The 22,736-nt window shown below is 42.8% G+C and overlaps 1 protein-coding gene and 7 non-coding genes across 9 annotated transcripts; 3 read left to right on the forward strand and 5 right to left on the reverse strand.

Annotated features, from left to right (window-relative positions):
- Positions 1 to 5,339: 5,339 nt before the first annotated feature.
- trnav-cac (transfer RNA valine (anticodon CAC)) lies at positions 5,340 to 5,412 on the reverse strand. The gene has a single exon. It is a non-coding gene; the product is annotated as a tRNA-Val (tRNA).
- A 284-nt stretch (positions 5,413 to 5,696) lies between these two features.
- trnav-cac (transfer RNA valine (anticodon CAC)) lies at positions 5,697 to 5,769 on the reverse strand. Its single transcript has one exon. It is a non-coding gene; the product is annotated as a tRNA-Val (tRNA).
- Positions 5,770 to 6,122: 353 nt separating this feature from the next.
- Positions 6,123 to 6,195, reverse strand: trnav-cac (transfer RNA valine (anticodon CAC)). The gene has a single exon. It is a non-coding gene; the product is annotated as a tRNA-Val (tRNA).
- Positions 6,196 to 6,779: 584 nt separating this feature from the next.
- On the reverse strand, positions 6,780 to 6,852 carry trnav-cac (transfer RNA valine (anticodon CAC)). Its single transcript has one exon. It is a non-coding gene; the product is annotated as a tRNA-Val (tRNA).
- A 308-nt stretch (positions 6,853 to 7,160) lies between these two features.
- On the reverse strand, positions 7,161 to 7,233 carry trnav-cac (transfer RNA valine (anticodon CAC)). The gene has a single exon. It is a non-coding gene; the product is annotated as a tRNA-Val (tRNA).
- A 330-nt stretch (positions 7,234 to 7,563) lies between these two features.
- On the forward strand, positions 7,564 to 7,636 carry trnav-aac (transfer RNA valine (anticodon AAC)). Its single transcript has one exon. It is a non-coding gene; the product is annotated as a tRNA-Val (tRNA).
- A 356-nt stretch (positions 7,637 to 7,992) lies between these two features.
- On the forward strand, positions 7,993 to 22,242 carry stk25b (serine/threonine kinase 25b). 2 transcript variants are annotated; one of them, XM_064992307.1, is made up of 12 exons: positions 7,993 to 8,386; positions 13,939 to 14,169; positions 14,358 to 14,414; positions 14,665 to 14,773; positions 19,739 to 19,896; positions 20,266 to 20,451; positions 20,815 to 20,960; positions 21,166 to 21,271; positions 21,362 to 21,433; positions 21,554 to 21,690; positions 21,795 to 21,809; positions 21,914 to 22,242. In XM_064992307.1, the coding sequence occupies exons 1-12, from the start codon at positions 8,357 to 8,359 to the stop codon at positions 21,951 to 21,953; spliced, it is 1,287 nt and encodes a 428-aa protein (XP_064848379.1). In that variant the 5' UTR covers positions 7,993 to 8,356; the 3' UTR covers positions 21,954 to 22,242. The 2 variants fall into 2 exon arrangements, with proteins under 2 accessions (XP_064848379.1, XP_064848380.1); XM_064992308.1 differs by lacking the exon at positions 21,795 to 21,809.
- trnav-aac (transfer RNA valine (anticodon AAC)) lies at positions 14,887 to 14,959 on the forward strand. The gene has a single exon. It is a non-coding gene; the product is annotated as a tRNA-Val (tRNA).
- Positions 22,243 to 22,736: the final 494 nt, after the last annotated feature.

A 22,736-nucleotide genomic window follows, 5' to 3' on the forward strand; every position in this document is an offset into this window, starting at 1 on the left:
GGAATGGGCCTTCCCCAAACTTTTCTCCCAAAGTTAGATGGACAGAATCATCTGAAATGCCATTTTATTCTGAAACGAGCAAAAAGTCAGTGGTTGTATTTGATTAACGTATATTGAAAAGTATGCATTTCAGCAAACAAAAGGCACGCAACTACAGAGGACAAACGTTTTTTTTTCATAGGTACATTGGTAGGTGTTTCATCATGACATTTTATTTTATTGCCATTGGGCAAATCGATGTAGTCAGAGCTAGATTCCACAAAGCCGGGTCTCTGCTCCACTCTGTTGGTGAAGTTCATCATAAGAGTCTAGTCTCGCAGCGCTGCAGCACTCCACCAACACTAAAGTCATCTAACATAAATCATGTAGTCTATAGTAGAAAGAGTAGTAGCCTGTGTGGTTTTTATGTAGCCTACAGACTGAAGACCATAGGTTATTTATGACAATGTTATGAGACAGACCCTTTTTTACATCATGCACATGTCTGGGCAGCAGGTAGCCTAGTGGTTAGAGTATTGGGCCAGTAACCGAAAGGTCACTGGTTTGAATATCCGAGCTGACAAGGTGAAAAACCTGTCGATGAGCAAGGCACTTAACCCTAATTTGCTCCAGGAGGTCTGTACTTCTATCGCTTACCATAAAATAACACCTTTCACTACATGTGACAATACATTTTCATATTTTTTTATCCAATCAAATAGTCTGGTGCCCTATCAAATAGAAATGTGCTTCGATTTGAATATGACAATGAAAAGTGACACCTAACTTTTCTATTTTTCGAGTTATTACATCAAACCGATCAGGATGGCAAAGAACACTGAAGTCATGTCGGCAACAAAAAAACATTCTGTGGGGTGATGTATTATGGAGGACCTGGCTAGCCAGCCTATTCCCTATAATGTAAACTCCAACAGAAATGATTTCAAATGTATAACTTCAAATTAAACCAAATTGTTTGCACTCATGACTACTGGTTTCAATAAAATGTTCAACCAACTTACAAGCAAATTTTTATGAATGTATTGTTACAAAATAACTTGCAAAGGTGCTAGCTAACTAGCCTGCTAACATTATGTTGGCACTACTGGTTTTGCTATCAACACCTAGCTTACAGCTATAATAAAGTAAACCAAATTTTGGGAAATGCATAACCTCATCGAACCAGCTATCAACAAATTTTAGCTTTATGCAGTTGTCTTAGCCAGCAAGCTAGCCAGCCAGCTATTAGCCTTGCCAGCCTAGCCAACCACCACGATTATGGTCAACAAGATAGAGCCCAACTGTTGGAGACCAGCTAGAACACAATTAGCACAACACAACTAAAACATAACCACAGATCAAAGCAAAAAATGAGCAGAGACTTACAGATTGATGGCTGGGACCCATCCAATAGTAAACATTTTAAAAGCATGCAGGCTGAGTTAGCTACCAAAGGCAGAGGAGGCGGGCACTTCACCAGCTGATGGAGAGTCCGGGAAATCCCAAATAGATACAGTAGATTCCAGATGTCCGTCAGCTAGAGAGCTAACACTAAGCCAAGGAGGAAAAATGTACAAAACTCCCATAGCCTACTTCACAAAGAACATGCCGAAAAGTTGACAAAACAAAAAGGAGAGCAGACAAGGTTCTACAAAATTAGAGCCAGCAAGTATGATTTTCTCGGGTGATTTGATCCTACGGGTGAAGACACCAGAGCCTACCATTAAAGTTCTAACGGGTTTGCACTAGATCAGTGTGGAGCGATGCCTAGTGCGCCTTCTGTCTGAAGAAAAGAGAGACCTAAGACAACAACATAGCATGGCAGCAACACATAACAACACAGCATAGTAGCAACACAACATGACAACGACATGGCAGCAGCACAACATGGTAGCAGCACAAAACATGGTACAAACATTATTGGGCACAGACAACAGCACAAAGGGCAAGAAGGTAGCGACAACAATACATCACGCAAAGCAGCCACATCTGTCAGTAAGAGTGTCCATGATTGAGTCTTTGAATAAAGAGATTGAGATATAACTGTCCAGTTTGTTGCAGCTCGTTCCAGTCACTAGCTGAAACAAGCTGCAGTAGATATCTCAGATAGGGGGGAGTGAGGCCAAGAGGGTTTTATAAATAATCATCAACCAGTGGGTCTTGCGATGGGTATACAGAGATGACCAGTTTACAGAGGAATATAGAGTGCAATGATGTGTCCTATAAGGAGCATTGGTGGCAAATCTGATGGCCGAATGGTAAAGATCATCCAGCCGCTGGAGATTACCCGTACCTGCCGATCTATAAATGATGTCTCCGTAATCTAGCATGGGTAGGATGGTCATCTGAAACAGGGTTGGTTTTGCAGCTGGGGTGAAAGAGGAGCGATTACCTAAGTTGCAGAGGATAAGTTCATTAGTTACCAGCCTCAGAAATTGCAAACCAAATAAATTCTTCACAGAGTTCAAGAAACAGACACATCTCAACTTCAACTGTTCAGAGGAGAATGCGTGAATCAGGCCGTCATGGTCGAATTGCTGCCTAAAAAACACTCCTAATGTACACCAATAATAAGAAGAGACTTTCTTGGGCCAAGAAACTTGAGCAATGGACATTAGACCAGTGGAAGTCTGTCCTTTGGTCTGATGAGTCCAAATTTGCGATTTTTGGTTCCAACCGCCGTGTCATTGTGAGATTTGGAGTAGGTGAACAGATGATCTCTGATAGTGTGGTTCCAACCATGAACCATGGAGGAGGTGTGATGGTGTGGGGGTTCTTTACTGGTGACAGAGTTGCTGATTTATTTAGAATTCAAGGTGTAACAGTATAACTTTAGACCGTCCCCTTGCCCATACCCGGGCGCAAACCAGGGACCCTCTGCACACATCAACAACAGTCACCCTCAAAGCATCGTGAACCATCACTCCACAAAAGCCACGGCCCTTGCAGAGCAAGGGGAACCACTACTTCAAGGTCTCAGAGCAAGTGACGTCACCGATTGAAATGCTATTTAGCGCTCACCACCGTTTAACTAGCTATTTCACATCCGTTACAAAGCCACACTTAACCAGCATGGCTACCGCAGCATTCTAAAGCGATACGCCATCATATCAAATCAAATCAAATCAAATTCATTTATATAGCCCTTCGTACATCAGCTGATATCTCAAAGTGCTGTACAGAAACCCAGCCTAAAACCCCAAACAGCAAGCAATGCAGGTGTAGAAGCACGGTGGTTAGGAAAAACTCCCTAGAAAGGCCAAAACCTAGGAAGAAACCTTAAGAGGAACCAGGCTATGTGGGGTGGCCAGTCCTCTTCTGGCTGTGCCGGGTAGAGATTATAACAGAACATGGCCAAGATGTTCAAATGTTCGTAAATGACCAGCATGGTCGAATAATAATAAGGCAGAACAGTTGAAACTGGAGCAGCAGCACGGCCAGGTGGACTGGGGACAGCAAGGAGTCATCATGTCAGGTAGTCCTGGGGCATGGTCCTAGGGCTCAGGTTCTCCGAGAGAGAGAAGGAGAGAATTAGAGAATGCACACTTAGATTCACACAGGACACCGAATTGGACAGGAGAAGTACTCCAGATATAACAAACTGACCCCAGCCCCCCGACACATAAACTACTGCAGCATAAATACTGGAGGCTGAGACAGGAGGGGTCAGGAGACACTGTGGCCTATCTGGTTTGCGCTTAATGGGACAATGACCCAACACACCTCCAGGACAATGACCCAACACACCTCCAGGACAATGACCCAACACACCTCCAGGATGTGTAAGGGCTCTCCAAGAAGGAGAGTGATGGAGTGCTGCATCAGATGACCTGGCCTCCACAATAACCCGACCTCAACCCAATTGAGATGGTTTGGGATGAGTTGGACCGCAGAGGGAAGGAAAAGCAGCCAACAAGTGCTCAGCATATGTGGGAACTCCTTCAAGACTGTTGGAAAAGCATTCCAGGTGAAGCTAGTTGAGAGAATGCCAAGAGTGTGCAAAGCTGTCATCAAGGCAAATGGTGGCTGCTTTGAAGAATATAAAATATATTTTTATTTGGTTACTACATGATTCCATATGTGTTACTTCATACTCTTCACTATTATTCTACAATGTAAAGAATAAAGAAAAACCCTTGAATTATTAGGTGTGTCCAAACTTTTGACTGGTACTGTATGTGTATGTATTTCTTTGTTTATTTTCAGTCATTGGCCTACTTTGTCAAAATGTGTTTCTGCCCGGTCTCAAACCGGGGACCTTTCCCAAGTAAGGCAAACTACACCACGTGAACTGCTTTAGGTGGTACTTGGGTGTCAGTTTGCTTGGGTGGTGGATTAGTCACTCTCAGAGCCTAATTAACTCAGAAATTGCTTTTATTACCTTAACGTTGATGCAGTGTTTTTTTTATAAATAAATGTCCAGGACTGTTCTATTTATGTATAGTGTAGGCCAGAATTTGGTGATTTTATCCTGCAGTCAACATGACATTTGCATGCTCCTTCAAAACTTGAGACATCTGTGGCATTGTGTTGTGTGACAAAACTGCACATTTTAGTGTGGCCTTTTATTGTCTCCAGCACAAGGTGCACTTGTGTAATGATCATGCTGTTTAATCAGCTTTTTGATATGCCACACCTGTTAGGTGGATGGATTATCTTGGCAAAGGGGAAATTCTTACTATCGGGGATGTAAACAAATGTGTGCACAAAACTGAAAATAAATACTTTTTTGTTGTGTTTGGAAAATGGGATCTTTTATTTCAGCTCATGGAAAATTGGACCAACACCTACATGTTTGTTTATACTTTTGCTCAGTACAGAATCAATTAGTAGACTGCTGTCATCCGGAACAACAGCAAAGGCATTTAGGCCTTCGGGAGATCTGCATCACTGGGCATCTCACAGCTGGATTTTCCTTTGTAGTCTGTTATCGTCTGCAAACCCTGCCATATACGACGAGCGTCGGAGCCAGTATAATAGGCTTCCAGCTTTCTCCTATATTGTCATTTTGCATATTCGATGTCTCATTTGAGGTTGTAGCGGGCTTATTTATATGGATCCATGTCCGTGTCCCGTTCCTTGTAATCGGTAGCTCTAGCCTTTAACCCAGCATGCATACCTTCATGTAGTCGACTGTGGGGACGCCGTAGTCTATGCACTTATTGATGAAGCCTGTGACAAATGTGGTAAATTAGCCTAGCCTCTGTTTCATCGGAAACACTTCCGTATTATCGTTGCATTGCTGCTGTTTTTTATTTAAAGAAATGTTCTAGCCTGTTCTGTTTATGTAGCCTATACTGTAGTCCTATCAATTTGTTCGTTTATTTTCAGTTATCGGCTCTGTCAATTTTTTTAAAATGTGTTTCCGCCCGGTCTCGAACCGGGGACCTTTCGCGTGTGAGGCGAACGTGATAACCACTACACTACGGAAACCTTAAAAAAATATTTCTTGGGTGTCATTTTGACTGGGTGAGGGGTTCGTCGCGCTCCGAATATATTGAAGTCAGAAATTGCTTTGTAGTCCAGATTTACGATTTACGATAACCCAGCATGGATACCTTCATATAGACACTGTGGGGACGACGTAGTCTATGCACTTATCATTGCATTGCTGCTGTTTTTATTTAAAGACATTTTCAAGCCGGTTCTATCTATGTAGCCCTATGGATGCGTTGTCTATTTTCAGTTATTATCCCCATACCAATTTTGTTAAAATGTGTTTCCGCCCGGTTTCGAACCGGGGACCTTTCGCGTGTGAGGCGAACGTGATAACCACTACACTACGGAAACCTTACAAAAATTTACATGGGTGTCATTTTGACTGGGTGAGGGGTTCGTCGCGCTCCGAATATATTGAAGTCAGGGATTGCTTTGTTTTATCACCGTTGCATTTCCACTGGTTATTTGAAGAAATGTCTAAGACAGTTCCATTCATGTATTACTGTAGTCCAGATTTACGATTTACGATAACCCAGCATGGATACCTTCATATAGACACTGTGGGGACGAAGTAGTCTATGCACTTATCATTGCATTGCTGCTGTTTTTATTTAAAGACATTTTCAAGCCGGTTCTATCTATGTAGCCCTATGGATGCGTTGTCTATTTTCAGTTATTATCCCCATACCAATTTTGTTAAAATGTGTTTCCGCCCGGTTTCGAACCGGGGACCTTTCGCGTGTGAGGCGAACGTGATAACCACTACACTACGGAAACCTTACAAAAAATTACATGGGTGTCATTTTGACTGGGTGAGGGGTTCGTCGCGCTCCGAATATATTGAAGTCAGGGATTGCTTTGTTTTATCACCGTTGCATTTCCACTGGTTATTTGAAGAAATGTCTAAGACAGTTCCATTCATGTATTACTGTAGTCCAGATTTACGATTTACGATAACCCAGCATGGATACCTTCATATAGACACTGGTCTTAACTTCCAATGCTCCACCCCCCTGCCCAACCCCCCTCCACGCCACTCCGCCAACCACCAGGATGCCCGGCATCAGAACATTCCAGGCATTCCCGTGATTGGCAGATAGCAGGTTGATTGACATGTCGGACCCCGCGAACACCGGGTACTGGTCAGTACAACACAACCACCTCCTAGCCTAACACATAACACACAGCTGTCTGTGCGGGTCGCTACAATATAGACACTGTGTGGACGACGTAGTCTATGCACTTATCATTGCATTGCTGCTGTTTTTATTTAAAGAAATTTTCAAGCCGGTTCTATCTCTGTAGCCCTATGGATGCGTTGTCTATTTTCAGTTATTATCCCCATCTATTTTGTTAAAACGTGTTTCCGCCCGGTTTCGAACCGGGGACCTTTCGCGTGTGAGGCGAACGTGATAACCACTACACTACGGAAACCTCACAAAAATTTACATGGGTGTCATTTTGACTGGGTGAAGGGTTCATCGCGCTCAGAATATATTGAAGTCAGAAATTGCTTTGTTTTATCAACGTAGCATTTCCACTGGTTATTTGAAGAAATGTCTAAGACAGTTCCATTCATGTATTACTGTAGTCCAGATTTACGATTTACGATAACCCAGCACTTATCATTGCATTGCTGCTGTTTTTATTTAAAGAAATGTTCAAGCCGGTTTTATCTATGTAGCTTTATGGATGAGTTGTCTATTTTCAGTTATTGTCCCCATTCCCATTTTGTTAAAATGTGTTTCCGCCCGGTTTCGAACCGGGGACCTTTCGCGTGTGAGGCGAACGTGATAACCACTACACTACGGAAACTTAGGTACAGGAGGTTGCTTGGTCTATTTCCATCAATGGTGGAAAAAGTACCTCAACTGTTATACTTGAGTATAAGTATAGATACCATATTAAGCCCAAACAGATATAAAATTTGACTAAAACACAATAATTTCAAACCTTGCTTACATTTGTATACCATCACATATATCTTTATTATGCGTGGGAATACTTGGAACAGATTTCCAAAGCATGTATTGCTGTCATATCATGTCCATTCACTGCCAACACTGCAGTGTAAGGAATCCAGTAATTTTGTAAATCTGGGTTAACTGTCGATTTAACTTCATTTGGTAAACACATTTTGTACCTGTTTCCGTAGTGTAGTGGTTATCACGTTCGCCTAACACGCGAAAGGTCCCCGGTTCGAGACCGGGCGGAAACACATTTTCCAAAATTTCACAGGACCCTAGGTCTCAGAACAAATATATTGACTAAATAAATAGAATGGACATTTCTTCAATCACATTACGTAATAACCATTTAATAATAATTCCCCTTTGGGATATAGGGAATTATTCAGTTTGAAACAAAACCCCCTTGGAGTTACATATTTACTGCGTTGCATGATATAGTTGTTTATGTAACAACCTGCTTCAATTGGAGATACATGGCAACAGTGTATGTGTATGATACGATGAACTGTGGATAAAATGTACTTTGTGTCTGACGCGACTGCGCGTTGAAATACAACTCCCACAACCCTGCACTCCTTGAAACACGCAAATGCGCATGCGCTGTTCAACCCATTATTTTGTCCTCCTCAAGCCACAAATAAAGAACAGGCTGAGTGTTCTTTGATATGAATTAAATATTAATATACGGAAACATTTTGTTCCTGTGTAATGTCACTCTTATACATGGAGTTACACGATACATAGCTTTGCATTTTGGCCGGGCTGTAAAGCCCGCCGTCGGGGGATTCGAGGCCGAAAACACTGCGGAGTGACAGCACGATAGCTTGGGTGTTTAGCTATTTGGTTAGCTAGCCCGCTAACGGAAGGGGTTCGAGAGGAGGGAAAATAAGATAGAGGAATTTTGACAACTCCGTCTTTCAGGCAGAAAGGGCTGCGGCTGCCCTTTTCCTGTCAAACCTGCCGAGCGGATGGCGCACCTACGCGACATGCAGAACCAGGTAGGTAGCCTAATCTGTAGGGACTGTCACCCCGTTTAGCCAAGGCGAACCCCGATGACTGCGAGGCATTCGATTAATAGATGGGCGGGTTTAGGTGGGTGGGGGCGCCTTGCTAAATCATTACACACTGACACAGACGACTGGAGATTTCGAAGATAGCGGAGATGTACACACCCATCCGAAATCCATTCAGCCTCCAATGTTTAATCTTGTCTCTGTCAACAACACACATCCTCCTAATCCCCATCAAGTAAACCAGCTAACCAATAACATTGTCGGTTATTTGCACGACTTATATTGTAGCCTATTTGGACAACATATGATCAAATTTACCTTTCTAAACTGTAATAACCTCTTACAAATAGATCATCCAAAACCAGAATGGCCAAATGTCTTGACAGATCCAGTTTACGAGCTAATAAAGCCTGTATTTGTGCCTTTTACTAAATCCTATGTTGTCACTGCTTTCCTGTGGAGCAGAATTCCAGGCTGGATCCTGAGGAATACTTCACCAAGCAGGAGCACATTGGGAATATTCAATTTTATTTGGAACCAGACAAAATTGAAAGGGCCTATTTATATAATGAATATGAATTTGGAGAGCAGAAATGATTAAATCATTAATTACACCTCTCACTAAAGGCTTCAGCGAAACAAAAGTTATACTTAAATCCAAACGGGTTCTCTAGAAAATTAATAAGGACGTCTCACTCGATGATAAATTGCCTTTTTCCTTTTATTCAGATTACAACCTCAATAACTTTCAGTTATTGAAATGGAAATCATCTCCCAAATATTTTCTTTATTTTTTTTACATTGTTGAATAATAGTAAAGACAAACTATGAAATAACACATATGGAATCATGTAGTAACCAAAAAAGTGTTAAATCTAAATATATGTTATATTTATATTCAAAGTAGCCACCATTTGTCCAAACTCTTGACTGGTACTGTGTATGTATGTACAGTGGGGAGAACAAGTATTTGATACACTGCTGATTTTGCAGGTTTTCCTACTTACAAAACATGTAATTTTTATCATAGGTACACTTCAACTGTGAAGGACGGAGTCTAAAACAAAAATACAGAAAATCATATGATTTTTAAGTAATTAATTTGCATTTTATTGCATGACATAAGTATTTGATACATCAGAAAAGCATAACTTAATATTTGGTACAGAAACCTTTGTTTGCAATTACAGAGATCATATGTTTCCTGTAGTTCTTGACCAGGTTTTCACACACTGCAGCAGGGATTTTGGCCCACTCCTCCATACAGACCTTCTCCAGATCCTTCAGGTTTCGGGGCTGTTTCGGGACTTTCAGCTCCCTCCAAAGATTTTCTATTGGGTTCAGGTCTGGAGACTGGCTAGGCCACTCCAGGACCTTGAGATGCTTCTTACGGAGCCACTACTTAGTTGCCTTGGCTGTGTGTTTCAGGTTGTTGTCATGCTGGAAGACCCAGCCACGATCCATCTTCAATGCTCTTACTGAGGGAAGGAGGTTGTTGGCCAAGATCTTGCGATACATGGCCCCATCCATCCTCCCCTCAATACGGTGCAGTCGTCCTGTCCCCTTTGCAGAAAAGGCCAAAAAGCTACATTTTTGTCTCATCAGACCACATGACCTTCTCCCATTCCTCCTCTGGAACATCCAGATGGTCATTGGCAAACTTCAGACGGGCCTGGACATGCACTGGCTTGAGCAGGGGGACCTTGCGTGCGCTGCAGGATTTTAATCCATGATGGCGTAGTGTGTTACTAATGGTTTACTTTGAGACTGTGGTCCCAGCTCTCTTCAGGTCATTGACCAGGTCCTGCCGTGTAGTTCTGGGCTGATCCCTCACCTTCCTCATGATCATTGATGCCCCACAAGGTGAGATCTTGCATGGAGCCCCAGACAGAGGGTGATTGACCACCATCTTGAACTTCTTCCATTTTCTAATAATTGTGCCAACAGTTGTTGCCTTCTGACCAAGCTGCTTGCCTATTGTCCTGTAGCCCATCACAGCCTTGTGCAGGTCTACAATTTTATCCCTGATGTCCTTACACAGCTCTCTGGTCTTGGCCACTGTGGAGAGGTTGGAGTCTGTTTGATTGAGTGTGTAGACAGGTGTCTTTTATACAGGTAACAAGTTCAAACAGGTGCAGTTAATACAGGTAATGAGTGGAGAACAGGAGGGCTTCTTAAAGAAAAACTAACAGGTCTGTGAGAGCTGGAATTTTTACTGGTTGGTAGGTGATCAAATACTTATGTCATGCAATAAAATGCAATTTAATTACTTAAAAATCATACTAATGTGATTTTCTGGATTTTTGTTTTAGATTATGTCTCTCACAGTTGAAGTGTACATATGATAAAAATTACAGACCTCTACATGCTTACTAAGTAGGAAAACCTGCAAAATCGGCAGTGTATCAAATACTTGTTCTCCCCACTGTATGTATGTGTATATACACTCAGCAAAAAAAGAAACGTCCTCTGACTGTCAACTACGTTTATTTTCAGCAAATTTAACGTGTAAATATTTGTATGAACATAACAAAATTCAACAACTGAGACATAAACTGAACAAGTTCCACAGACATGTGGCTAACAGAAATTGAATAATATGAACAAAGGGGGGGAGTGAAAATCCAAAGTAACAGTCAGTATCTGGTGTGGCCACCAGCTGCATTAACTTCTTGCATCGAGCAATCCCAGATCCGGGATCCTATTTATAGCCTCAAGCTCATTAGCATAACGCAACGTTAACTATTCATGAAAATCGCAAATGAAATGAAATAAATATATTTGCTCTCAAGCTTAGACCTTTGTTAACAACACTGTCATCTCAGATTTTCAAAATATGCTTTTCAACTATAGCTAAACAAGCATTTGTGTAAGAGTATTGATAGCTAGCATAGCTATAAGCCTAGAATTCAGCCAGCAACATTTTCACAAAAACAAGAAAACAATTCAAATAAAATCATTTACCTTTGAAGAACTTCAGATGTTTTCAATGAGGAGACTCTCAGTTAGATAGCAAATGTTCAGTTTTTCAAAAAATATTATTTGTGTAGGACAAATCGCTCCGTTTTGTTCACGTTTGTCTATGAAAAAAACCTGTATCCAGTTATAGCCTCAAGCTCATTAGCATAACGTAACGTTAACTATTTATGAAAATCACAAATGAAATGAATGTGCTAGCTCTCAAGCTTAGCCTTTTCTTAACAACACTGTCATCTCAGATTTTCAAAATATGCTTTTGAACCATAGCAAAACAAGCATTTGTGTAAGAGTATTGATAGCTAGCGTAGCATTTAGCGTAGCATTTAGCGGGCAACATTTGCACAAAAACCAGAAAAGGATTCAAATAAAATAATTTACCTTTGAAGAACTTCGGATGTTTTCAATGAGGAGACTCTCAGTTACATAGCAAATGTTCAGTTTTTCCTGAAAGATTCTTTGTGTAGGAGAAATCGCTCCGTTTTGTACATCACGTTTGGGTACCCAAAAAAAAACGAAAATTCAGTCATCAAAACGGCGAACTGTTTTCCAAATTAACTCCATAATATCGACTGAAACACGGCAAACGCTGTTTAGAATCAATCCTCAAGGTGTTTTTCACATATCTCTTCATTGATATATCGTTCGTGGATGTCTACTTTCTCCTCTGAATCTATTGGAAAAAGACGTGCAGCTGAAGATGACGCACCAATTTCGACGGAGGACACCGGGCGGACACCTGGCAAATGTAGTCTCTTATGGTCAATCTTCCAATGATATGCCTACAAATACGTCACAATGCTGCAGACACCTTGGGGAAATGATAGATCGGGCAGGCTCATTCCTTGCGCATTCACAGCCATATAAGGAGACAATGAAAAACAGAGCCTCAAAAATCCTGCTCATTTCCTGTTTGAAGTTTCATCTTGGTTTCGCCTGTAGCATCAGTTCTGGGGCACTCACAGACAATATCTTTGCAGTTTTGGAAACGTCAGAGTGTTTTCTTTCCAAAGCTGTAAATTATATGCATAGTCGAGCATCTTTCTGTGACAAAATATTGCACTTAAAATGGGCACGTTTTTTTATCCAATAATGAAATAGCGCCCCCATAGATGTAAGAGGTTAATTAAGTACTGCAGTGCATCTCCCCCCCATGAACTGCACCAGATTTGCCAGTTCTTGCTGTGAGATGTTACCCCACTCTTCCACCAAGGCACCTGCAGTACCCAGACATTTCTGGGGGGAATGGCCCTAACCCTCACCCTTCGATCCAACAGGTCCCAGAAGTGCTCAATGGGATTGAGATCCGGGCTCTTCGCTGGCCATGGCAGAACACTGACATTCCTGTCTTGCAGGAAATCACGCACAGAACGAGCAGTATGGCTGGTGGCATTGTCATGCTGGAGGGTCATGTCAGGATGAGCCTGCAGGAAGGGTACCACATGAGGGAGGAGGATGTCTTCCCTGTAACGCACAGCATTGAGATTGCCTGCAATGACAACAAGCTCAGTCCGATGATGCTGTGACACACCGCCCCAGACCATGACGGACTCTCCGCCTCCAAATCGATCCCGCTCCAGAGTACAGGCCTCGGTGTAAAGCTCATTCCTTCGACGATAAACGCGAATCCGACCATCACCCCTGGTGAGACAAAACCGCAACTCGTCAGTGAAGAGCACTTTTTGACAGTCCTGTCTGGTCCAGCGACGGTGGGTTTGTGCCCATAGGCGACGTTGTTGCCGGTGATGTCTGGTGAGGACCTGCCTTACAACTGGCCTACAAACCCTCAGTCCAGCCTCTCTCAGCCTATTGCAGACAGTCCAGGCACTGATGGAGGGATTGTGCGTTCCTGGTGTAACTCTGGCAGTTGTTGTTGCCATCCTGCCCCTGTCCCGCAGGTGTGATTTTCGGATGTACCGATCCTGTGCAGGTGTTGTTACACGTGGTCTGCCACTGCGAGGACGATCATCTGTCCGTCCTGTCTCCCTGTAGCTCTGTCTTTGGCGTCTCACAGTACGGACATTGCAATTTATTTCCCTGGCCACATCTGTAGTCCTCATGCCTCCTTGCAGCATGCCTAAGGCACGTTCACGCAGATGAGCAGGGACCCTGGGCATCTTTCTTTTGGTGTTTTTCAGAATTAGTAGAAAGGCTTCTTTAGTGTCATACGTTTTCATAACTGACCTTAATTGCCTACCGTCTGTAAGCTGTTAGTGTCTTAACGACCGTTCCACAGGTGCATGTTCATTAATTGTTTATGGTTCATTGGACAAGCATGGGAAATATTGTTTAACCCCTTTACAATGAAGATCTGTGAAGTTATTTGGATTTTTATGAATTATCTTTGAAAGACAGGGTCCTGAAAAAAAGGGACATTTCTTTTTTTGCTAAGTTTATATATATCTGCATACAAGTATATGGGGGGTTGGAAGTGATGCAGACAATTACATTGATGGAAGCTACAATCTCTCTGCAATATTAAAGCTGATCTGCCCCATAAAATAATAATTTTAAAAGCTTACTAAGTCCTTCTATGTTGTCACTGCTTTCCTGTGGAGCAGAATTCCAGGCTGGATCCTGAGGAATACTTCACCAAGCAGGAGCGCATTGGGAAGGGCTCCTTTGGAGAGGTCTACAAGGGCATCAACAACCGCACCAAAGAGGTAGTGGCCATCAAGATCATTGACCTGGAGGAAGCCGAGGACGAGATCGAAGACATACAGCAGGAGATCACTGTACTGAGTCAGTGTGACAGCCCCTTTGTCACCAAGTACTATGGCTCCTACCTGAAGGTAAAGCTAAACGCATAGATAGACAGAGACTGAAAGAGACACACACACACACAGACATACATACAATAATATACACCAATATATACACACGCACACAAACTCACACACTCTGAGACTTCTGCCTATGTTCAGGTCAAATCTCACAGCAAGCCTTAGCATTGAAAACGTCTCGGTCTCTGTTTCTCCAGGGCACTAAGCTGTGGATCATCATGGAGTATTTGGGTGGGGGATCAGCTCTGGACCTGGTAAGACAATGCCTTTCCTAATTGCCCCTGAGGGGATAAGTGCAATTGTATTTAATTGAATCAATGCCAATTGTTTGATTCATAAATGCTGACTTAGAATTTATTAATCAGACATCTAACTTACAATACAAATGCATGAGTTGGAGGATGTACACAGCACACGTATTTAGCAATAATCTAAATAGGCTCTCAGCAAGAAACTCTCCCTTTCTCTCTCTCTGTCCCTCCCCCACTATTTCTCTCTCTTCAGCTACGTCCTGGGCCTCTAGAAGAGACCTATATCGCCACCATACTGAGGGAAATACTGAAGGGACTGGAGTACCTGCACTCTGAGAGGAAGATCCACAGAGATATCAAAGGTTCAGGCTGCTCCCTTTGGTCCTCTATCAATCTGTAAATGCAACAGGACAGCACCCCCTAACAGAATCCCCCAACCATCGAAATGATACCCTGAGCCTGCACTCTCCTGGTGGTTTACGTAGTGTCGTGGTTATCACGTTCGCCTAACACGCAAAAGGTCCCCGGTTCAAAACCGGGCGTAAACATATTTTCAAAAAGTAAATAGCAGCTGCTGCGGAACCGACTTTTCGTTCCCCCAAACTAAAGGTCTCAGTGTCTGCACGTGTTTTATCTACTTGACGCACACAGTCTCTGCTCTACTTGTAGAGAACAGGGGTGTATTCATTAGCCAGATTCTATTGAAAAACGCTGACGTTGCGAAACGTTTTGTAACGGAAACTATTTACTCCAAACAGAAAACATTTTACAACGAAAACAAGAGTCTCTATTGGACAAATTCATGTAGGTCCCTCCCCGTTTTGTTTGCTCTGTTTGCTTCCTTGAGTAAACGGTAAGCAGTTTCCGTTGCAATATGTTTTGCAACAGAATACGACTAATGAATACACTCCAGGCTACTCTGGCGAAAGCTGAATCAATGTCTGCAAGATCACATAATGATAGTATTATACATAACACAACCTAATAAAATAGCATAGTATGACATTACTGTAAGACAAAAACACCACCACATCTTTCTCTCGTGGCCAAAACTGAACAGCGCGCCACGAGGCAAAATGCTACAGTTTGCTAACACCATCTGCTTTGAAATTCGCTCACTGTACATCATTCAAAACAACACTGTAGGCTACTTCGAAACAACACTGTGTTACTCAAGAAGATCTAAGTATCCCCATGAAACTGATTGAGATCAACTGGTTAGTAGCGGATGGACGTTTCACCGGTAAAACTTGAAGAATTATAATTTGCGATTAACAGAAAAACGTGAAGGGAGAGACCAAATGTGTGCGGAAAGTAGAGGTAAAGAAACACATGCGCAGAACGTGAAATGCACACGAGCAAAAGTTCGGCACCTTCAATCAGGGTAAAAAAGTTGTTTCCGCAGCCACTCCAACACTCAAGTGCCAGTTTACTAGATACACCCATTTAGTACCGGGTGGGAACCCCCTTTGCCTCCAAAACAGCCTGACTTCTTGGGGGCATAGATTCTACAAGGTGTGGTATCAAGGGCCCTAAAGTGTGACAGGAAAACATTCCCCACGCCATTACACCACTGCCACCAGCCTGTACCGTTGACACCAGGCAGAATGACTCAAGCTGCTTACGCTAAATCCTGACTCTGCCATCAGCATGACACCAGGCAGGATGGGCCATGGACTCAAGCTGCTTACGCTAAATCCTGACTCTGCCATCAGCATGACGCAACAGGAACCAGGATTCGTTGGACCAGGCAATGTTTTTCCACTCCTCAATTGCCCAGTGTTGGTGATCACACATCCACTTGAGCAGCTTCTTCTTGTTATTAGCTGATAGGAGTGGAACCCGGTGTGGTTGTCTACTGCAATAGTCCATCCATGACAAGGACCAATGAGTTGTGCATTCTGAGATGCTGTTCTGCACACCACTGTTGTACTGGGCCATTATTTGCCTGTTTGTGGTCCGCCTGTTAGCTTGCACGATTCTTGCCATTCTTCTTTGGCCTCTCATCACCCACAGGACTGCCGCTGACTGGGTGTTTTTTGTTTGTTTGTTTCACCGTTCCCTGTAAACCCTAGACACTGTTGTGCGTGTTAACCCCAGGAGGCCGGTTCTGAGATACTGGAACCGCCTGGTACTGATGATCATACCACGCTCAAAGTCACTTAGGCCACTCGTTTTGCCCTCTAACGTTCAACCAAACAGCCCCTAAATGCCTCGATGCCCGTCTGCCTGTTTATATAGCAAACCATGGCCACGAGACTCACTATCCGTAAGAACGATCCATTTTCATGAACGGGGTGGTGTACCTAATAAACTGGCCACTGAGTGTATATGTAGACAAAATCCAATAACTTGATATACTGGTACATACTTTATCATGTGGGATCATTTTATCTTCCAGTTCATTTAAGTTTCCATAGTGTAGTGGTTATCACATTCACCTCACACACTCAGTCCAGCTCCCCAGTTCAAAACCGTGTAGAAACATGTTTTGATAAAATAGATATGGGCCGATGACTGAAAATAAACACACATACATACAGTAGGCCTATACAGTATATACAATAAGTAGAACAGTTTTGGACATTTCTTCAAATGACCAGCAACAATGAAATGGTAATAGGCTAAGCAATATTCTGCATGTGATACTCAATTAAACCTGCTACTCCGAAAGCACAAAGAATTCATTAGGTTCTGAGAGTGATAAATATTCAGTCTTGCAGTTGAGTTTATGTAAAGTGCACAAGAAATGGGCCTGCCAATAACAATAATTCTCATTCCAATCTCCCATTATAGTTTTGTTAAATAGATTTTCCGGTACTATTTTAGCCAGTAGTTCTGAAAGTAGCACCCCCACGAGCCAAAAGTAATCCCCAAAGATTGCATACTACGTCACAAATGTGCACCACGTCATTGCTCTCTCTACTGTGTTTGCATTGTGCTAGCTGTCACTCAAATGGCAAGGGGCTGAAGCTCATTGGCTGAAACTCAAATTGCTAGGGGGCTGGCTCACGTGGGGGTGAATGTAGGGAAAATTGCGCAGCACAACTTCCAGAAAACAGTCGCTTTCAAACTTGGGATTTTGTGGCTAATTGAGGTAGGACAGTAACTCTCCTCATACACTACATGGTATGTGGACACCCCTTAAAATGAGTGGATTTGGCTATTTCAACCACATCCGTTGCTGACCGGTGTATAAAATCGAGCACACAGCAATGCAATGTCCATAGACAAACATTAGCAGTAGAATGGCCTTACTGAAGAGCTCAGTAACTTTCAGTGGCACAGTCATAGGATGCCACCTTTCCAACAAGTCAGTCAGTCAAAACATTTTCAACTGTAGGTGCTGTTATTGTGAAGTGGAAACGTCTAGGAGCAACAACAGCTCAGCCGCAAAGTGGTAGGCCACACAAGCGCACGTAGCGCATAAAAATGGTCTATCCTCGGTTGCAACACTCACTACTGAGTAACAAACTGCCTCTGGAAGCAACTTCAGCACAATAATTGTTCGTTGGGAGCTTCATGAAATGAGTTTATATGGCTGAGCATCTGCACAAGCCTAAGTGATCTTGGTTTGGCGCATGTTAATGCCCTTGATTTTGGAATGAGAAGTTTGACAAACAGGTGTCCACGTATTTCTGGTTATGTAGTGTATATAATGCAGGTATGATCTACACGTTCACACATCCAGCCAAACAAAAAATGCAAAGTACCTGAGCGTGTCTTTTAATAGTTGAAAAAATACTAAAGACTGATCTGGGAAGACCATGTAGAAAACTAGATGTGCCAGTGGATATGTGGTTCAGGCGACACAGATCTGTCCAGTCCAAGATGTCTTCAGGACAGGTTTATTACAGATACTGGGTTTAACCACACCACACTCCTTGTTTTGACTGCCTACTGTGTAAGTGTGTGTAAAAGTGGTCTTATTGAAGCCATTGGATGCTGGTGAGGGGGGGGGTGGCTCATAATAATGAATGGAATGGCGTTCATGGAATGGTATCAAACACATGGAAACCAGGTCTTTGATGTCTTTGAGACCATTCCATTCATTCTGTTCCAGCCATTACTATGAGTCCATCCTCCCCATTTAAAGTGCCACCAGCCACCACTGATGAAGGAATAGAAAGGAAAGAAATAACCATTAGTATTGGCTTACATGACATACCATAGAGTAGACTGTATACAGAATATATTATGACAAGGTACTGCTCTGCCATGGTATAATGCAAGGGGCAATGCCAAATACACTTAGAGAAATACACATTACAGAATAAAGACCCATTTACTGGTAAGTAAACGTGACTGGAATGCATCTAAGGTCTTGCATGAGACCAGAACCAACGTGGAATAGTGGCCAACTGCTTCATGTGGAAAAGGACAGGCTTTTAGGCTATATGCAACATTTGGCTACATACAGTACCTACATGATATAATTACATGAGGCTACATTAAATAATCTAAATGTCCACAAACACGGCTATAACTTTAACCTGACAACATGAGTAAAATAATATGCCTAAAACGATATAGCGTTACTTATGTGCTATACCAAGACTAACAAGCTAATGTTAAGATGACTGGCTGACATCTTGGCTTAGCTAACTAGCAATTGCATGAAGCACATGGAAAAGGAAAACATGTTACCATAAACATGGTAAATAACTGAACTGCCTTAGCAAGCAATGACATGTCACAGTACTTACAATTAGATGCATGCACTAACTGCAGGTTAAATTCAATAAAGTTGAGGCACAGTCCAAGGAGCTTCTGACTTCGATCTCACTCTGAAGATGGCCCGGCTCAGTCAGGTTCACCGGGAATGACGAACTGTGATTGGCTGATATAGGTACCACTAATAAAAATAAACGTTGTTGTGGGCAAGTACAACAAACTATTAGATTGGGGCTGCTGAAAGGACTAGCTAACTGTTAACTAATGGTGCTCTTTAGCTAACTGGGTAGTGTTGTGATCTAACGTTACTGATATACAACATGCATATTGTTCAATCTTGTTATTACATGTCGTTACAGTGTTTAAACAGTAGATGTTCTGATTCATCAGGGCCTGGAGATTTTGCAGAAGAATCATCCATAAAAACTGATTTCTACAAAGCAATAGCTGTAGACCAATAGATCAACACAGAGAACATTAATTGCCATCTTCTTTTTGAATGATGTAAGTGTTGTGATGATATCTATTAAATGTAAGTTCTCACTGTAAGTCACTTTGGATAAAAGCGTCTAAGTGGCATTTATTATTATTATTATTATATATTGACCACCAACCTTGCTGTCTCCCTCCCCTTCTCCCTCTCTCTGTGGCAGCTGCCAATGTGCTGCTGTCAGAGCAAGGCGACGTGAAGCTGGCAGATTTTGGCGTGGCGGGCCAGCTGACCGACACCCAGATCAAGAGGAACACATTCGTGGGCACTCCTTTCTGGATGGCGCCCGAGGTCATCAAACAGTCGGCGTACGACTTTAAGGTCAGCAGCCTCCACGGAGTTGGCAGTTGGCTCAAATATGTCCTAGTCTGTAGGGTTGGTTGTCAGAAGGGTTTATTTCTGTTCAGGATATTCAATGAAACTCCAATCTGAGAAGAGCCTCTTATTGTCAATGAACATTTTTCTATTTTTGAATTGGAAGATCGTTTCACTTCCTTAATTGACTGAATTGAGGTGGAATTTACATTAATCCTGCTGCTGCTTATTTGTTTTTGATGTCAGCCTCTTTAAACATGTTCAGCACATCCCTTATGAATTCTGTACACATAAATATCAAGTGTGACTGTGTGTGAGCACATGTTTTTATCTGTGTATACTTGGCTGTCTTACACTTGTCTGGCTTCCTCCTAGGCGGATATCTGGTCCCTGGGCATCACGGCTATTGAGCTGGCCAAAGGGGAGCCCCCCAACTCAGACCTGCACCCCATGAGGGTCCTCTTCCTCATTCCTAAGAACACCCCTCCCACCCTGGAGGGATCCTACAGCAAGCCCTTCAAAGAGTTTGTGGAGGCCTGCCTCAATAAAGACCCGCGCTTTGTGAGTCAATTAATTTCTCCATTGACAATGATTTTCTGTTGAGTGCTAGGCTTAATCTAGGTTCTGGGAAACTGGCCCTGAGAAGTCTACCTGATTTGAGGGGATTAGCAGGAGACAACCTATCATGAGCATGACTTTGTAGGCAGCCTCCCATAAAAGAGAACATGGGTACTTACGCTGTTATAAGCATTTGTTTGTTTTATTTATAGAAATAAACTTACAATACCTCTATGGTGCAGCTGGTGCACCTATATTTAGAGTTTTATCATAAAAATACCAACTTCATTTCTAAAGCGCTCAAAGCAGTCATATTTAGTATGGGAATGAATGCGTGTCTTTGTACTACGCTTTTTCCCTCCATAGAGGCCAACAGCCAAGGAGCTGGTGAAGCACAAGTTCATTACACGCTACACCAAGAAGACAGCCTACCTGTCGGAACTCATCGACCGCTACCGTCGCTGGAGGTCCGAGGGCCACGGGGAGGAGTCCAGCTCAGACGACTCAGATATGTGAGGCCCTTAACACACCCACAAGCGCAGACATATACAGTGCACAATGGATGAAGCAGTTTTGAAACACACACACAGACAACCTAACCAACATATTGAATATTTCTGACTGGCTGTAGATATATAACATGCAGTTCTCTATTTTACGTGATACTGAATTAAACATTTCAAACAGACTTACTGTCTCCTTCTCTTCTTCTTACAGGGATGCTGATGGTGACGACAACCAGAGTCCCGTGTGGACCTTCCCCACAGTCCGACCCAGCTCCATGAACAAACTACAGAAGGGATACACACACTCCGATACAGAGGTGAGACCATGTTGGTGCACATTTAAACACACAAACAAATGGTTTGGGCTGGGACACTGAAGTCATTTGTCTGTTCTTTTTTTTTTTTAGTCTGCAGATTCGGTGAAACGCCAACCCAAGTCACAGTGTCTGTCGGCATTGGTCACTCCCATTTTCAAAGAGGTAACAAGTTACAGAAGCTACTCATTAGAATGTTCACATTGTGTGGACAATACAATTTTCCTTTTCTATTAACTTTATATCTATGCTGAAATCGAACTAATCCCCGTTTGTACTGTCCAGTTAAAGGAGAAGCGGAGGGCTGCTGGAGGTGGCGTAGGGGCCATCGAAGAGCTGGAGAACGCCTTTAACCTGGCCGAGGAGTCCTGTCCCGGCATCTCAGACCGTCTCGTCACACACATGATGGAGAGAGTCTGCAGGTGAGTCTGGCTTCAAGCACACCCACACACACAATTCCAATACACTTCAGTGACATCCTTTTCTCATCTCTTGTCCTTTGTGACTAACCCCACTGATCTGAAAGGACAAAGAATAAAAGGTGAGGTATGACTATAAGGACGCAGATGAGTGCGATTCATTGGAGTCTTATCACTTCAGTGTCACCTCGTCACTCATTTAAATCTACCCTCTTCTATTCATCAGGTTCTCTCTCAATGGTAACACCACCCCCTCCTCGCGGTGAACCCCTGCTGGCAGCTACTCCAAATCCCCTTCTGTCTACTTCTATTCCCCCTCAGACCGTCCAACATCTCCCCCCCCCCATGGACAACGAAAACCCCTCCTCTGCCCCCTAGTCCACCTGACCAATCTCCCAGAGAACTTTTAATTAGTTATGATTAAATATTTTTACAGTTTTTCTTTATAGAACGGAGAGTATTTAAGAAAAAAAGAAAGCCATGACATTAAGAGTGCTGTGTATACCTGTTAGATCGAGAGAGAAACAATCCTAAAATAAAGTCTATGGAAACGTCTATGGGTTTGTGAGCTTGTCTGTTGCATCACATGCATGGGTGTCGTAGGTTTTCTATTCAATGTAATTCAACAAATAACACCTGGGTAAAATACATATTTTAAATAATTCAGGTGTGCACCTTTAGCACTATTCCATTGTGCTTGACACAAATCAAGCACTCAAGTATTGCAAATGTTTGATATACATATTCAATCTGGGTCTGAAGCAAATTCTCTGAACATTCTGTTCAATATAAAAACCAAGTTCCAATGTTTCCACCTGTCCGGTTCATTTTTAAGCTCCTTAGCTTTCCTCACACTGGCAGTGAACGGCAGGGCCTCGGGTGACCTTAGTCTTAGCCAGGCCCACTGCTCCGCTGTTGCCAGGTGGTCATAGGTATGAAGACTCCTTGAGAGCGTTCACCATTTTACAAGCGTTTCACTATGGGAGCTAGGCCAGTGTTAGGAGTTTGAGTTTATACTTTTTTTTTTTAACCCCCCTCCCCCTTCTGAC

The sequence above is a fragment of the Oncorhynchus masou genome, chromosome 17, assembly GCF_036934945.1.
Source record: "Oncorhynchus masou masou isolate Uvic2021 chromosome 17, UVic_Omas_1.1, whole genome shotgun sequence".
NCBI classification, from domain to species: Eukaryota; Metazoa; Chordata; class Actinopteri; order Salmoniformes; family Salmonidae; genus Oncorhynchus; species Oncorhynchus masou.

What these genes read in the sequence shown, in the direction of transcription:
- stk25b (XM_064992307.1), top strand. Translation starts at nt 8,357, where the DNA reads ATGGCGCACCTACGCGACATGCAGAACCAG. An exon ending in ACTATGGCTCCTACCTGAAG is followed by an intron (nt 14,170 to 14,357) that starts GTAAAGCTAAAC and finishes CTGTTTCTCCAG; the next exon opens with GGCACTAAGCTGTGGATCAT. An exon ending in GATCCACAGAGATATCAAAG is followed by an intron (nt 14,774 to 19,738) that starts GTTCAGGCTGCT and finishes TCTCTGTGGCAG; the next exon opens with CTGCCAATGTGCTGCTGTCA.